The following is a 17547-nucleotide window of genomic DNA, read 5'->3' as shown; positions in this document are numbered from 1 at the left end:
GGAGAGGGGATCCAAAACTCGGAATGACCATGACTGCACCCCTGATCCCACCTGCGTGGCACCCACACCCTCTCACGTCCACTGTGGTGAGAGGATGGAATCTGATATTTTAATCAATCTCCCAAACTCTGTCCCATCCCCACTGCTATACACACGTACACACATGTTCCCAGAAATACTCAAAAGACTAGAGAAGTACTACTGGGACTACTGGTCTACCTTGAAAATCGACTAGTTCCTAATCTATATTCAACAATAGGCCAGACATGAGGTTATAAATGCAGAAATGTACACATGATCAGGTCACATGCTGTTGATTTCTGTCGCACAGTGGATGTTGTTTGGCTGGTCCAGGTTCTTGGTGGATTTCACTGTGGTTGGCAGCCCATATTTGTGAGAGAGACACTAACTCTGATTAACTTAGTGAGCGGCTGACACAGGTGGGCTCTCGGTCCCACCCTGGCTCTCAGCAGGTGAGCTAGGGCACACCTGGGCTCGGTGCTGGCATCCCCAGTGGGTCACTTGTGGATGTGTGGAGTCCTTGAAGATGAGGCTAGAGTTCACAGTAGCGTGGTACGCTGTGTTCCTTTAAAGCACACGGTGCCTATTATAAAGTAGTATATGGTTTTTAGGAGACAATAAAAATACTGGATATGCTTTGAGTACAGCTTCTCCAGACTCAGTTTGTAGCCATAAAGGCACTTACTGTTGGTGGAGATGAACCCCATCGCTTCTTATAGACAAGAACACTCAGCCTGGTGCCTGATTCCTGCTTATTGCTCAGTGACGTTTATATGTAACTCAGATTCTGAATATTTCATAACAAATTGCATAGGTAAAGAATTCAGGATTTAGGAAAGCTGAATTGTTTGCTCAGAAATTTTTTGTAAACTGTATTTATTTGAATTCATGCAAAGATAGTCCTATATTCTGAGATTCTGAACGGTGACTCTTATGGTACTTAACTTTGTTTTGTCTTTACTTTTCAGAAACAAATAGAAAAACAGATGATCCAGAAAAAAAAGAAAAAGGTGAGATGATCAAATCAACCGCCTTTTAAGTATACGTGGGGAAAAGTTATACTACCCATAAAAAGCATGACTTTATTTCACATCAGTGGTTAAATTGCCAGTGGGCTTATGATTTCAATGATTTTATCAACAGACATTAACTTTCTACACAAACATTAAGTGCTAAGTCTCTGGAGAGACCTTGGCTTCTAACCCTAGTTTTGCAGTTCACTACATGCGTGTCTTGAGAATTACTTAGTCTGTGCCTCAGTTTCCTCTTCTGTGATACAGGAGTAATAATGATAGTCCTAACTTCTAGAAACCGTAAGACTTGTTTCCACAATAGTAATTAAGTGAAAATGTATGTAAAGTGCTTACACAGTATCTAGCAGAGGAAGAGCACTTCCGAAATGTTAAAAATTACTAATTGTCACCCATGTTGACAACTACGCGAAGTCCAGAGATCCAAAGATTGCTAGAATATGTTCTTTTTGCAAGGAACTCTGAATTACTGGAAAGGCAGACGTGCAGTTACACCCATGTAAAACGTATCATCTCTGCCTTCCAAGAATTGATGACAGAGGCACTCTAATGAATTTAGGAACCCAGTAGATTTTTAATTCAATTCTCACAAAGGTTCCTAAACTTAGAGGAGCTATTTTTAAAGTTAAATCTGTAAAATTTATGTGGATGATCATAGCATAGTGGTTATACTTTAAGTATTAGTTGAATGATAAAATCTTCAGTGATTAAACATTATTAGAGTTTCAGGAGCGGCTTTATTTTGTAGTGATAAAAGCAGTGTTTACACTGAAAAGATACAGTCCACATAAGGTACAAGGTCTTGCTCTGTGCGAACACTATGGGAACACGTGGAGTTACTGGCCTCTGGCCATAATTTCACAGCCCTTAGGCTGGGAACAGGCATTTAGTTCATGCGGTTTTTTTTTTTTTTCTAACTAGCTGTTTATTTTTTATTAAAGTAATACACAGATTTAGTTTTTTTTAACTTTTCTAATAATCATATCAAACTTAATAGGTATAAAATAGGAGTCTGACCTTCCCCTCAAAACACAGTCCTCCTACGAACCTTCTCTTTCCTGCCTCCCTGTTGTCCCATCAGCAAACCCTGAGCCCGCTCTTCAGAGTGGATCTCGAATCCAGCTCCTTCCTGCTACCTTCCTCCTCTGCCACCCAGGTTGCAGCCACCACCATCTCTCCTGATTATTCCACATGCTTCCCAACTGGTCTTCCTTTGGCTTTAGAATCTTTCTCAATTCAGTGGCCACGGAGACCGTTTTAAAACTTAGGTCATATCACCTTGTTCAGATGCCTCCAGCATCTTCGTTTCTTCCTCAGAGTAAAACCAAAGTTCTTTGCAGGGGTTTACAAGGCCTCCGCCGACGTGTTCTCACTTCTCCCTTCTCTGCTGGTTTCCTCCCTGACCGCCCGTCCTGTGACTCTCTCTTTCCTGGTCTTGACTCCAGCCTCGCTGGCATCCCTGCCAGGCACACCCAGGACTCAGGGCCTTGGCGCTGGCCACTCCCTGGGGCCAAGTGTTCTCCCGATGCCCACACAGCTTGCTCCTTCAGCCTTACCTCAACTGTTGCCCTCTCAGGGGGCCTCCCTCCCCATCTAATTTCAGATTGCAGTGGGCTCTCTCTCCAGGGGCTTCAGGTCCTCCCCCTGTGCTGCCCGGCACCTTCCGCTGCCCGGCACCCTCCGCACAGCTTTATCCTCTGGGAGTTCTGAGCCTGAAGCGAGTTTTCCAGTGCATGGGAGGTGGGCTCCTTGGCTATTTCTTCATGGGACCAGTAGAGAGGATCTCCTGCAGCTCCCTGCTTCTCACTCTCCATCACACAGAGGGAAGGGGAAATGTCCCACTTCTGGAATATGCAGAGGGAAAAATGGAATGTCTTAAGAGTCAGATTTTAATTTCATAATAATAGAAATGGAGATTTTTTTTTAATGGTAATTGTAAATTCGTCTCAGGCTGAGCTATTCGGTTGCCTAATTTTCTACTCTTGTGTTACCCCCTTAAGTGTGTTGGTGAAGAGCTACAGGTGAGAGAAGGAAGGTTTTGTTTTTACTTAGAATTAATAATTCTGTGATCCCTTTCTTTTAGAGAATCAGGTTTAGTTTATTTTGACAGAGTCATGGTTTTGGAACAGGGCTAATTCCAAACGAATGCCATTAGGAAATGCTAGCTTCTTAAATTGAATCAGATTATTTACATGTTTTGGCCACAATTGCTATGTCAGTTTCTCCCCACTGGATGTCACCTTTGTCCACCTAGTCCGTGTTCCGCAACCACAGAGTGGGACTGACTGTGAGCTGCAAAGTAATGCAGTGGAAAAACGGCTTGCTAGATGTTCATTTCAGACAATTATTTTTATTTATCCATTTATTCAGTACACACTGAGTACCTGCTATGTGCCAGGCCCTATTTTAGGCACTGGAGCCAAAACGTTCAGTAAAAGCAAAGTCCCAGTTCTCATGATGCTCATAACTTAAAAATTACAGACCCCCCCATACATATACACTTTTTATATTTTAGTGTATGTGTTGGGGGAGATACGTAATTTTTAAAAAAATAGAAGAAGTATGAAAATATGAAAGTATGAATATGAAACAGGAGCAGAGTACAGAGAATGACAGTGGGCGGGCGTGTTGCTCTGTTGTTGGGCCTCCCGGACAGTGACATGTGGAGACGCAAGGTGGAAGGGAGCGAGCCGAGCAGCCAGCTGGGAGAGCTGAGTTCCAGGAGTGGAAAGCATGTTCATAGTCCTCGGGGGAGGTGCGCTTCGCGCATGTGAGGATCAGTGAGGAGGCCAGTGTGGCCGGTGAGGACAGTGAGGGGAGAGAGGAAGGGTGAGATTAGAGGGGTTTCTAGGGTCTGAATCTCATAGGGCTTTGAATATTGTCTTGTGAGAGGGGAAGCTGTTGGGAGATTCTGAGAAGAAGATTGATAGGATCTGTTTTATGTTTTGAAAGGCCCATTCTGGATCTAGGGATGCAAGATTGCAAGCAGTGGGCCCACTTAGAAGATGACAACAGTAGTTCAGGCGAGGGATGTTGGCGACAGGATTAGGATGTGGGGTAGACATGGTGCGTGGCGGTTGGACCCTGCATATACTCGCACGTGAGTTCTGTAGGATTTGCTAATGGCTAGGAGACGGGGCAGGAGAGAAGGAGGGGAGTCAAAAATTACTCAAAGCTTCTTAAAAAAGTGTGCTTTAACAAATTCATTGAAGGTAAAAGTATGCAATGTGTTACTAATTTAATACATATCAAATGTCAGTGATTCACTGAGGATTTGTGAGCCTTTAAAGAAATTTGAGGAACAACAGAATATCCATGCCTGCAAAAGGGGTATGTGCTTTTGCTTCTGTGTGTATATCTGTGTGTGTGTTAGATAAAATCGCATTCGGATCAGGGACTTTTCCTGAAGTTCTCCTTTGATTGAGACTAATATCTAATACCCATTATACCATTCATTACAACTGAGGATATGCTTAAACTATATTTTTGTGAATGTCTTTAAGAAGTCATTTAAAGATTTCCTGGTTACTATTTGTATTCTTTTAAGAAGTAAATATCAGTGCCCCAGCAAAACACCAGATGGCACTAGAAAGCAAGCCACACTTAAACACTAACAATTGACGTCTGTAATCTGGCTTAGAGGAAAGGCTGAGATGGCTGTGTTATTGTCCTTAAATCAGCATGATGCAACTGGTACCTGGTATGCTTGCTTCTGAGTTTTCTGTGATCAGGAGGAAAATAGAGAGAGAACCCACAAGGGCAACGATCAAGCCTCATTAAGAAGTCTTCGTGTTTTTTAAGTATACATATCTCTATGCAGTTTTTCCTGGGATTCTTCATAACCATTTATAACATATTTGAGCAAAAACAGAGTAAAAACTAGGCTCCTTAGGACAGCACATAAAGCCTCTCAGGACCTGGCTTCTGCTTATGGCTTTCCTCTGTTCAAAATGCTCTTCCTTGCCTCCTCACTTTACAATCACAAACTCCTGTTCCCTAGAATTGAGCGTAGAGATGACCTCTGCCAGGAAGCCTTCCCTGACTACACCCCCATCTCCTCCCCAAGACCAGAAGATGTGCTTGTCCTCTCTGTTCCCAAGGAATACTGTGTTTCAGATTTTTAGCACATGGTTTGAGTTTGCCCCATAATTTTTCATTTAAAAAACACTTCTTAAAGGTGGGAACTGTGACCTGCCCCACTCTACTCCCAGCCTAGTATTAGTTAAGGTTCTCCAGAGAAATAGAGCCAGTCGGGTGTGTGTGTGTGTGTGTGTGTGTGTGTGTGTGTGTGTGTGTGTGTGTGTGGAGAGACAGAGAGAGGCAGAGAGAGACACAGACACAGAGAGATGTATCTTAAGGAATTGGCTCATGACGCTGTGGAGGCAGTCAGTCTAACATCTGCAGAGCAGGCAGGCAAGCTGAAGACCCAGGAAAGAGTTGGTGTTGCAGCTCAAGGCCCAGGGCATTCTGGAGGCGGAATTCCCTCTACCCTGTAGGGGCAAGGCTGTCAGTCTTTTTCTTTAGGTCTTCAGCTGTTTGGATGAAGCCCACTAACATTATGAAGAATGATCTGCTTTACTCAACGTCTACTGATTGAAATGTTAGTCTCATCAAAAAAAATCTTCTCATCTAAAAAAATACATTCACAGCCACATCCAGACATGTTAGACCAAATATCTGGGTACCATGGCCTACTTAAGCTGATGCATAAAATTAACCATTCTGTCTGTCCAATGGCAACTAACCATTACATAGGAGCTGAATAAATAGTTGTAGTATGAAAAATGTGGATACTTCCATTGCCTGTAATTGCCTTTTCATCTGATGGTGAAAATATGAGATGCAAAGAGCCAAAACAGAGGACAAGAAGGTTTATAAACAGAATATCCAAGTTTGAATGAACGTTTAAGTGTCTACAATGTACTACATTTCAAGTTATCTTCACGTAGGTTCTCATTTAATCCTTAGCAAAAAATCTTGTAAATTAAGTATTTTTTAGCCATTGTTTCAATTTTTTTCTTCTTTCTCCATGACTTCTGGTACTCCAGTTAATTAGCTAATTAGTTAATTAATTAATTTGTTAGACTGTATGATTCTGTCCCAGAGTTTTTGAAACTTTGTTAATTTTTTTTTCCCTTTGTTAAGTGTTCCTTCCTGTATTGAATAATTTCTCTTCTTCTATCTTAAAGTTCAGTGATTGCTTCTTTTGCCATTTCAAATTTGCTGTTGAGTCCATCTGGCAAAATTTTCATTCCAGCTCCTGTTCTTTTCAGCTCTAGATTTCTGATTTCTTCTTTTTTTAATAGTTTCAGTTTCACTGTTAAAATTGCATATCTGTTCAATCATTCATACCTTGTTTTTCTTTAATTCTTTGTACTCATTTATAATCCCTGATTGGAAGTGTTTTTCTAATACACCTGGTATCTGGGCACGCTCAAAGGCAGTTGCTGTTGACTACTTTTTTTTTTCCTGATTATAGGTCAAGAGATTCCTGTTTCTTTGCATGTCTAGCAATTTTTGGTCAAAAGCTGGATGGTGTATATATTGTAGCAACTCTGGAATTTGTTTTGTTTTTAGGTGGGGGGACTGTTGGTGTCTAATACACAGTTAATTTGCCTGGACTCAAACTGAAAAATCTGTCTCCCCTGCAGTGTGAAGCAGCTACTGCCTCTGCTTAGTTTTTTTTTTTGGCTTCCAGCTGCTGTTTTTAAGTCTAGCCTTCTGGTGGGTGGGGGGTGGAGGTGCCCTGTGCCCGGGTGGTTTAGTGGTCTGCCGAAGATTTAGGCAGAATTCATTCAAAGTTTGGGGCTGGCTTCTGGGATTCCCCATCTAAGCTTCCGGTTGCTTTGTCAGCCCCAACTTATGCTCAAGTTACACCTCCAACAAGTAGGGTGTCTATTTTCTGCAGTTCAGACTGTGTGTGTATTGAGAATTGTATTCAGGCGAAACACAGGAGACTCCCACATTTCACCAGGAGCAGTTCTGTTTTTCGAAGGTCAATTTCTGCAGCAGTTTGCCTTCATGAAGGTCCCTGGTGATTCTTACCTCCCCTTCATGCCCCTGTGGAGTCCTCTCGTCACTGAATAGAGCTAACCTGTGTGACCAGTAGGGCATTGCAGAAATGACAGCATGACTTCCAAGGCTAGGGCATGAGGGACATCGTTCTCCTTTGGATACGTGCTCTGGGGGAAGTCAGCTGCCCTGTTGCGAGAATACACAGCAACCCTTCAGGCAGGTGTGTGTAGCAAGGAACGTGTCTAAGATAATAAACATTTACGGTTGTTGTAAGTTGCTGAGTTTGGAGGTAGTTTGTTTTGCAGTCATGTTTAACAAATCCATCCTCTTCAAGTTTCTGCTTGCTTTTTTACCAGCCTCCCTGGGGCTACCCATGGAGACGGAAACTTATCAGTCAGCCAGGGGTTTGAGCAGAGTTTACTAGCAAGATCTCAGCCTTTTTGTGGCTCTCCTGCTTCCAAAATTTCTCCTTTAAATTTCTGTCTACTCTGTTGCTCTGAATGATGTCATCTGCTCCTTCTGGTAAGATCACTTTCTGACTTGGGGTGGTTGGTGAGTGCTCCACGCAAGAAAACTGCAAACTCACCATTCTTACCCAATGTAGAGAGAGTCTTTCAAGAATGAACTCTTCGATTTTTCAGTTTCCGCCTGTCTTTGGTCATTTTCCTGTGCCTTCAAATAGCTGTTTTAATGTTTCAGTGATATTTCATACGAATACTAACACTCTGAATACTGGAGAAGGTGGCTGTCTCACATTTGTAAGCCATTCTGGATTCCCTTACTGTGAGCTGCCCATTCATATTTTTAAAAATTTTTCTTGTTGATTTTCAGTGGCCTTATTTGTATTGCTGACATTAACCCCTTGTTGGGTTTTGTATTATCAAAACATCTTTCCAATTGGTTTTAAATCTATTAACTTCATGTACAGTGCCTTACAGGTACATAAATGGTTGGAATAAATGAATGTATGAGTGAATACATAAGAGAATGGTGTTCTCTGGTCTTTTTTGATCCTTTGAACAGGTCTAACAATATTTCCTTGTTTTCATATATTTTTCTATTATAAAATAATAAAATATGTACAAAAACATTGGACAATCTTGATTCACATGGCTTTGGCTTGGGAAGGGTAAAGCATGGTACTTCACTCAAACAGTTTATTCATTATCTTATTGAGATAAGAACAGTAGTACTTGGCTATGGTGACACCTGTGATCAAGCTTCAATTATTTGGTCTCTGAGGGTCGTTTCCATTGGTGCACATGGGCTTGACCAGGTCATCACTGCCTTGAACTTAATTCCTGCATGGTCAGTGTATGTAGATCTTCTGTCTTTTAGCTGCCCATTGGAGGCTTTGGTTCATCATCTTCAGCAGTAAAACACTATATATTTTTCATTATTAGTACCAAGAGCCCGCTTGGATGTAGGCTCGTGGTTCAGTTCAGGCCACCCCACTATGGCTTTGTAATTTTCCCATATTGTAGAAGAGCAACGTAGCAAGGGCACACTTAAACCAACTCGGGGAAGAGCTTTGAAAAAAACAATCTCCCTCCCACCCTTGCAGCTGTGAAAAGAGGTTATGAGATAACTGCTGTTGCAGATTTATTACAGTCATTACATCCAACAGCGGCAGTATTTGTAGTGGGTCCTAAAATACACCAGCAGTTATTGTCTGATTACTTCTACAGATAAGTTAATAATAGGAGATTTTGACTCTTATACAAGTCTGATTTAGAGAGAAGTTTAATTACACCAATTTTAGTGATTTAAATAAGCTCAGCATATATTACCAATCTCATCAAGTGTAGTAAAGGTTTGTAGTTGTGTTGAAATACACATGTGCTTTGTTTTTATTTTTCACTTCGTGATTTTTAACTTTACTGCAGTTTGAGTGATAATTCAGGGCACCTGTTTCCGCCAGAGTGCATCTTCAGTCAAATACACCACAGGACAATAATAGCAAATTCTTTGTTATCATTAAAATTCCATTCTAAAGTTTCCCGTTGAGCATTCAACATTTTATAACTGTAAGTTCTCTAATAATTGTGACAGCATGAACAGGGAAGTTAAATAGGTTTTTTAAGAAAAAGACTCAGATATTAGTGTGTTTTGAAATTATCATTAGGATCTAAATTTTCTTTTAATTGATGGGAAATGTGACCCTGTCTTCAAAGCAGAATAATCCACTTTATTCTGTATTAACACGTTGTCTGTTTGTACACTGAAGCAAATTAAAGAGTACATTAGCCACATATGCCCGAGCTAGCTGAAAATTTCCAAAAATGTGCCGTAAAAAGACAATGCTGTTGGTAGTTGAATATGTTCATTTATTTCAACAGGTGGAAAGTGGATTAGTTTGAAAATGCATTACTGAAAATTATCTCTGATTACAGAGCTCTTCCCCATGGCATTTTTCATTCTTCTGATATAATGGTAGATGGTACTGACATTTACAGCAGTAATTCTTGCCATGTGTTTATGTTTTTCATTAAAAAATCAAGTATGTGTTGACAATAGAAAGTATTAGTAGCAGTGAAAATAAATCAAATCCTCTCTGTTTCGATTCGGGCAATTTTTATTACGTTCTGCCTGAGAAGCCGGTCTATTTACTCATCCCTAACACCATGTCAGTCAAGCTCAAGTCTTCATGGAGGGGTGACATTTGTGCTGGTCCTCAATTAGTGAGCAACGGTTGTATCTGTCAGTGCAATTCTCTTTGCACAGACCTGTGAATTCAGGTACCTAGTTAATGGCAGGAATGATGGGTTGATAAGAAAAACAAGTCCTAGGTGTTTCTGTGCACAGCCGGCTCGTCTTCACTGCAAGAGCAGTGTTACTAGGGTATCACGGGAACGTGCTCTATGAAACAGTTTAAGTTGATTAAAAATCCTGTCTTGAAACTTTTGACACTACCACTTTGGGGGAAAATTGTCATAATTTTTCCCTTTTTTTTAATATCCAGTGATTTTTTTTTTTTTTTACAATTTCTCTCCTTTGATTCTTCAATACCTTTGATAGTAGTTTTTGTTTGTTCCTTTCCTGTTTCACATAATAGATGAGGGCCCACTTCTAGGACTATGTACATATTCTTTATCTGGAGCCTTTGGGGCCAGTTAGCTACCATGATTGTATAATACCAACTCCACTCAAGTTGTGCGAAACACTCAAAACCAAATTCAAAATAAAGGTGGATGAAATCGGTTTACACAGCATGATGCCTTTAATCGATATCCTTTACATAAAAGCCAAGGCTTGATAAAAGTGTGTTTCAGGTAATAGCCTTGATTTTTATGTGTCATTGGAGTTTGTTCCTCTCCCCAAGGATCACTGACTTCTTTGTGCGTTGATACCAACGTATTAGTGATGTCATTACGAATGTCATTCAGCCAGTCATAGGATGCAAGGAGCCTTAATTGCAAATTATAGCTTCTACATAAAACCAATGAACTTGGGAGAGCTTTTTATTCCTGTGCCTTGTCACTTTGATTCATACCGCATCTTGCTTTTTAACTGCTGCCGTGAACCCTGTGTGCGTTTCTCTGCAGTATATTTTTCCATGGCACTTGCAGACAGAGACTCGGGCAGCATAAGACCCAGCAGGGCGTGTGTTGTCCTGCCATTAATTGCGTGCCTCTGTGCCTGGCAGGGAGGGAGGCCAGGTGCAGGCTGTCTTTTACGCCCTGAGAAGTATAATACCTCAACAGTGCGCTTCCTGTACTATTTCCGTATGATTATAAAACACGAGGGAAGGGACTTGTTAGAAAGAAAGAAAAAAGGAGGAACATTTTAAAATTGCCTTTTAGATTCATAGTATCTAAAACATACTTAGTGCACCAACACTGGGGTAACGGAAATACTCACAGGGTGTTTCCACTCTCGGTCAGTCATCTTAGACTGACTACGCGACTTGATCTATTTGGGTCTTAAAGTATGTGGCTGAATGTGGTGTTTGGAGGTTGAAACCCATAACACTACAGGAAGTTTGGAGATTTGGGAGTATTATTCAGCCTGCATCAGCCTTGAAAGTAGCTATCTTTTTTTGTTTTCTTTCTTTCTTTCCCTGAACATTTTCCTGGTAGCTATTTAAATTCCTCTTACTGGCATGAAGTCACTAGATCAGAACTAGAGAATTTTTGCGATGCAGTGAAACAGGTCCTTTTCCAGGGGTTTTTGTCTCAGCACCATCAATTCTAATTGCCATTTGATCTTGAACTTCATACTTGCCATTTGATCTTGAATATGTCTCTGAGACTCTTGGACCTTTTCTTTCTCCACGTGTGAAATGTGGAGGTGATTCTGCCTGCCCTCCTGCAGCTTTCAGTAAGTTGGGTGACCATTTCACTTTGTCCCTGGTGTCATGCTATACAAATAGGAGCAACCATTACCATTACTTTCCCCCGTTGCTATTTTATATAATAAAATGGACGCGATCCCCAAGTCCAGGTGCTGTTTAATGCTGTTTATTTGTATCTGTACCTTTTCTAAGAGGCTCTTGATGAATTCGATAAACTTCATCCGCACGACATCCCAATATATTTAATGTCTTAAGTACAAGAGAAGAATAGTGATTCTCCAGGGATGTCCCTCTAGAAAGTGTTTACGTGTGGAAAATGAGCATCGGCAAACTGAGAAAGGTGTGGGAATCCTGGAGAGCTACCTGAGGGATGCTTGCAGTGGCATCTCATTAAAGAGGAAATTTTGCTTACCTTCTGCCTCTGTTGTTAAAGCTTTATTAACACTGTTACGGAAAACAGCTAACTAAAAACTCTAACTGCTTAAGGGATTTATTAGAAAACTCAATCACACCATTAATGTCCATGTGTGCTTTAAATTGCTGGGGTAAAATAATGCATTCAGCAAGGAAGCAAGTTCCTGCTTTCCTCCCATGTGTCTGCCTGATTGTGCTATTGGTAGCTCATTCTTTAATTAAATGCGTCCAAAGATAGGATCAGCTAAAAGTGTTTACTGTATAAATAGTTTTCATTCCCAGGGTGCAAGTTTAAAACCCTGGTAAAAAGAGTTTGCCATCTGTTAAAAACCAAAACATGTGGTGTGCCGTTGCACAAAAATAAACCGCATATTATTCATAAAAAGAATCACAACAGATACTCTATCTCTCAGGCTGACAGTAATCTGTGATGTTTCAGAATGTCACCACCTCCTCTCTGAGTGACAGTGTGCTCAGTAGTGCACTATGTTTAAAAAAACATGATAATCTAGAAACACAGTGAAATTAACAGATGCATTTTTATTCAAGTGGAGACAGAGTTGTCTGAATGTAACTGTTTCTCGTGAGAAATCGCAGCTTTTTTTTTTCTTTGGTATTTTCAGGTTTAATTATTTCTAGGAGTTTTATCTTCAACTCTTCTTTTCCCCTAAAATTTAACCATTGAATTTACCCAGGAATTTGACCCTCTCCCTTCACTGCCCTGCCCTCAGCCCTGCCACAGCTTCTTTTTTGACTGTTGCAGTCACGTCCACTTCTCCCCCTCTGCCTGTCCACTTAAGTGCGCTCACGACAAGAGAAATGTCCTAAAACACAGGTTATTTATGGTCACTCATCAAAACCATCAGTAACCACTGATTGTGGAACAGGGTCTGAATTCCTCAGGCTACTTTTCAAGAAACTTCTTAATCGGACTCCAAGCCATCTATGTAGCCTTGACCCCCAGGATTCCTGAACCAGAGTCTGGTGAAATTCCATCCAACTTTCCACAGATCCCTGAACTTGTGTCTTTCACGTTTCCACCTCGATATTTCCCTCTACGTGTGGAAGATTTTTCTCTGCTTCTGCCTCATCCCGAGTTAAATCTGTGCTTCAAGACTCGGCTTAACACCAAATTCTTCCTTAATTCTTACCTTGTGATCCCTGTTAGAAGTATTATTGCCTCGTTTCTTTGTGTTTCCAAAGTATTTTATAATTCTTGCTCTGCCTCATAATTTTCAATTTTCTAATAAGAAATCTGTTATCATCCTTATTTTTGTTTCCTTGTGTGTTCCTGTCTGTTCTGTCTACACTTAGAGTTCTCGTCTTATCACTGGTTTAGAAAAATCTGATTCTGTCTCTCAGGGATCACTGTCCTTCATTATCTTTAATTTCATTGACTTTGTTACTTTTCTGCTTTCTAAACTGTTGATATTTGCTCTGATCTTCGTTGTTTGCTTTATTCTACTGCTGTATGTTTAATTTGCTCTTCTTTTTCTAGTTTTTAAGGTGGAAGCTTAAGCTTAAATAAAGCTTTATTTAAGCTTTATTTGCAACAATGTCTATTTTGCTGTCGTGGGGGGAGTGTTCTAGAAATGACAGTTAGGTCAACTTGGTTTACGCTCTTGTTCAGATCTTCTTTATCCTGCTGATATGCTTCCTACTTTTTCTGTCAATTGTTGGGTGAACAGTAGCAAAATCTCTAATGGATTTGCAGATTTTTTAATTCTCTTTACAGTTCTGCTGGTTTTTGATTCATGCGTTTTAAAGCTTGGTTACTAGATGCATAAACATTTAGAGTATTATGTTCCCCTAATGAGTTGACTCCTTTATCATTATGAAATAACCTTTACCATGGATAATATCCTTTGGACTGAAATCTATTTGACATTAATATGGGCACTTCAGCTTTCTTTTGATATTATTGGAACATCATGCCAATTTACTTCCGTTTGTTTCTAACTTATTTGTGTCTTTATATTTAAACTGTGTTTTTTGGAGTCAGGGTATAGTTGGGTCTTACTTTTTCATCCAAGCTGAAATTCTGCTTTTAACTGAGGTATTCATATTTAATGTGGTTGTTGATATGGTTAGGTTTAAACCTATCATCTTACTGTAGGTTTTCTACTTGTCAAATCTCTTCTTCCATTTTTTCCCCCTTTCTCTGCCTTCTCTTGGAGTAATCAAATAATTTTTCTGACTCCATTTATCTCCTTTGTTGGATTATTAGCTATAATTCTTTGTTTTCTTTAGTGGTTGTTTTAAGGTTTGTAGAATACATTCTTAACTTATTGCAGTCTGCCTTCAAGTGATATTATATTACTTCACATACACTATATAGAACCTTAAAGGAATATACTTTCTTCTTTCTTCGACTTTGTGTTACTCTTGTCATACATTTTACTTTTAAGTATGCTCCAAAGCCTGCACTACATGCTTATTATTTTTGTTTAAACAATTATTTTATTTAATTTGCTTTTAAAGAGTTTTAAATAACAAGGAAGAAAACACGTTGACCCATGCAGTTACTGTTTCCAGCCCTTTCAGTTTTTGTGTGTAAATCCATATTCCCCATGATTATCATTTCCTTCTACCTGAAGGATGTCATGTAACATATCTTGTAGCGTAAGCCAGCTGGTGATGAATCCTTTCAGCTTTTGTATGTCTGAAAAGCTTTTGTTTCAAGGGATATTATTGCTGGGTATAGAATTCTCAGTTGACTTTTTTTTTTTTCTGTTCATACTTTAAAAATACTGCTTCACTCTCTTCTATTTTTTTTTTCTAATAAGAAATCTTATCATCCTTTTTTTTGTTACCTTGTGTGTTACTGTCTATTCTGTCGACGTTTAGAGTTGCCATTTTATCACTGGTTTTGAAAAATTTGATTGTCTCTCAGGGATCACTGCCCTTCATTATCTGATGTGCAGTGTCTTGCAAACCGCTGTTTCATGAATGATATGGAAATATTTAGAAATTTGATTTTGTTTTGAAAGTATGCTTTCAACCTTAGTATTTGAAAATAACATCCCTTTCTTCATTATTGTTATTTCCACTACATCTATTTCCGAAGGGCAATGGCTTTACTTTTCAGTATATTGAATTATAGGTTTATGTCTCTGTTATTGATCCATATGCACCCTTGTCTGTAATGAAAATCTGGCATTTAAACATGCATTTTCTACTTGTTAAAATATCAGAAATCATTTATCTGTCACTTTATCATCCTGCTATTGCCTAAATAAACCCAACTATTTCTCATTCCACAGAGATCCAGATCTTTACAGCTGGGTTGCTTGTTGAAAGTTTGTGGTCACCTTACTGTCTCCCACTACCCCTCAAACCAAGACTAATACTTCCAGTAATATCAGGTTTTCATTTTTGGCACAGAGAGAAACTCCAAAGGCACTCTTGGGATTTCTTTCATTGCAATCATCAAATTGTACTGAAAGCTTTCCACATGGGTTTGGTGAAATCTCTGATGCTGTCTGAAAAAATATGAGCCAGGTGTAACTTCTGTCTTAAACGATACACTGATCAAGCTTTGTGCAGCGGGCGTATCGTAGCCGGAGAGGTTTATCTGAGGTGTGCTTATTGCTAATTGAAAAGTTTCCCCATTACCCTCCCGTGACGACTTAAAAGATGTAATAATCAAAGCCAACTGCCAATATCAGTGCTGGCAAACATCAATCAAATGTATAGATCCTTATTGACATTTGAACAACTAAGTAAAAATTAAGGCAGTATTAGAAACTAAGCTTACAAATACCAAAGTTATTCACATGTATAACATATACTAATCTTTAGATCTATCTGAGGTGTTGCATGGCAGGGTTACCTATATTTATTATTTTTTGTTTTTCTCTTTGTAGTAGAGGTTCTTGTTGCTTCCCTCCACCTCCTTCATGATTCTCATTCGGTGGTGCTTGGAAATCTCTATTTTGTTTCATGTTCTCCTGGTGATACTGATGTGCATCCAGGCTTGAAAATTACTGTTTTATTTGACATTCCTGGGAAATCAACATTTTATAGAAACAAATATTTCAAGATGACTTTACCTTTAAGCACCATTTAAACAAAATAAACAAAACTTGGTAGATATCTTTCTGAAATACTTTTTACACATCTCTGCCTTTTTAAATTGTATGTTGCACACACACTGTACCTTTTATTGGTGGTTGGAGACTGTCGTGCCCATTTTAATGAGCATCCATTATTGTGCAGGGAAACCTTTTGGAGCTGTTGAGAACACAGCACTGTTGACCTCTGCACAGTTTGACCCATAATGCAGTGCTGTTTGAGCTGGGTTCATTTCTGATGGTTCTTCTGTCTTTCTTCCTTTAATCTGTTGGCTTCTACTTCCTGCTGCTGAGCGTATGTCTGATTCAAGCAACACTCACTTCCTCTTTCTAATTGACTTGTGATCAGTTGAAGCCTCTAGTCTCTAGAATGAGAAGATGGGAACTGTTAGAATTGTATCTAAGGTAAAACTGGGGAAGGTGGCTGTTCTTTTATGGAACAGCAAACATGGAGATGAAATTCATCATGTCTGAAGCAGCTGTTGGTAAACCTGTGGACTGCCTTGGCACTGAAGGGGTTTCCGTTATGTATAGAAAACACATCACTTAGCGTCTCTGAAATTTCTAATTTAACATATGGGGTCACATCTGTTAAAGGATTATTACTCTAGAAGGGGAGTGATGTATAATTTATTAAAATAACCCTGTGGGGAGAAAGCAGACTACATTTAATAAACTGGAATACTTGCTGGAGTCACTGACTGCTCCCAGCAGAATCCCACATTATTTCAATAGAGGAGCAGATGAAAACAATTGCCCTTTATCTAATGTTTACTGAGTTGTAGTAGCTTGTGTCTCTCCACTGAAAAACATTTATGTTAACTGTTCGGTTTCAGCTTTGAACGTTGAACTCCTGCTGGCGTGTAGCTGATACTTAATTCTTAGGAGAAGAGAATTGCATTATTCCTTTGCTGTAGGAGGTGAAGGAAGGTGCCCCTCCCCTCTTCCCTCCAGGCTGCAGGGAAGGCTGGCAGGGAAGACGGTCCCCCAGAGTTGCCAGGATTTACCTCTTCTCCCCGTCCTGTGTACCTGCGAGGAAGATAGCATTAGAGGAAGTGGGCTCAGAAGGGGTCCTTTTTGGATCAGACATGTTAATTTTTCCTTTTTCACAGAGATAATACAAAGACTCCGGCCAGGAGCACCCCCACGGCTGGCTGCGGATGGGGTTTCTCAACAGTGAATAACATGCCCCTCTCTCAACGTGATAGCAGATTTAGTTCAGACCCCAGTGTGAAGTGTGGCAATAGAATACCTTGCACAATTCCCACTTTTAAATGAAAGGGAGAAAGAACTGAGGGCTCACACCCACCCCCCCCCGCTGCCTGTGTGCTGGGGGAGTGCTGGTCGAGAGGGGCTGGCCTTCCCTGTACCCGGCAGGAGGAATTTCATCAAAAATCCTCATACTGGATTCTTGACATCTTGAATGTTTTGCTCTATTGTTTCCCTTTTCTTTTTTTCTCATTTGCCTTAATTTATAGATTTCCTCACTGCCAGACAACTTCAGAGATTTTTTTTCTGACGTTGAAATCTACCATTGATTTTAAAAAGAAAAGCAAAATTAACTTCCAGTTCTTACATAGGAAGATTAAAACACATAGTGGGGGCTGTCTTGGGTTAACTGCTATTTACCGTGAATAATACTGCAATAAAGCATCGCCTGATTATTTCAGCTTCGGGCTGCATCTCAGAGATGGAGGAC

The 17547-nt window shown here is 40.0% G+C and overlaps 1 protein-coding gene and 1 pseudogene across 5 annotated transcripts in view; both read left to right on the top strand.

Moving 5' to 3' along the window:
• Nucleotides 1–17547, top strand: part of ASPH (aspartate beta-hydroxylase) — a 160443-nt gene that overhangs the window by 85838 nt on the left and 57058 nt on the right. For all 5 annotated transcript variants that reach the window (XM_064480835.1, XM_064480836.1, XM_064480837.1 and 2 more), the window contains one exon: nt 990–1031. In XM_064480835.1, coding sequence (XP_064336905.1) covers nt 990–1031 — 42 coding nt within the window. The remainder of the gene's footprint in view (nt 1–989; nt 1032–17547) is intronic.
• Nucleotides 15310–15422, top strand: LOC135319698 (U4 spliceosomal RNA; annotated as a pseudogene).

This window comes from Camelus dromedarius, chromosome 30 (assembly GCF_036321535.1).
Source record: "Camelus dromedarius isolate mCamDro1 chromosome 30, mCamDro1.pat, whole genome shotgun sequence".
Lineage (NCBI taxonomy): Eukaryota > Metazoa > Chordata > Mammalia > Artiodactyla > Camelidae > Camelus > Camelus dromedarius.
Note: the sequence above shows the minus strand (reverse complement) of the source record. Positions and strands in the feature narration are given on the sequence as shown.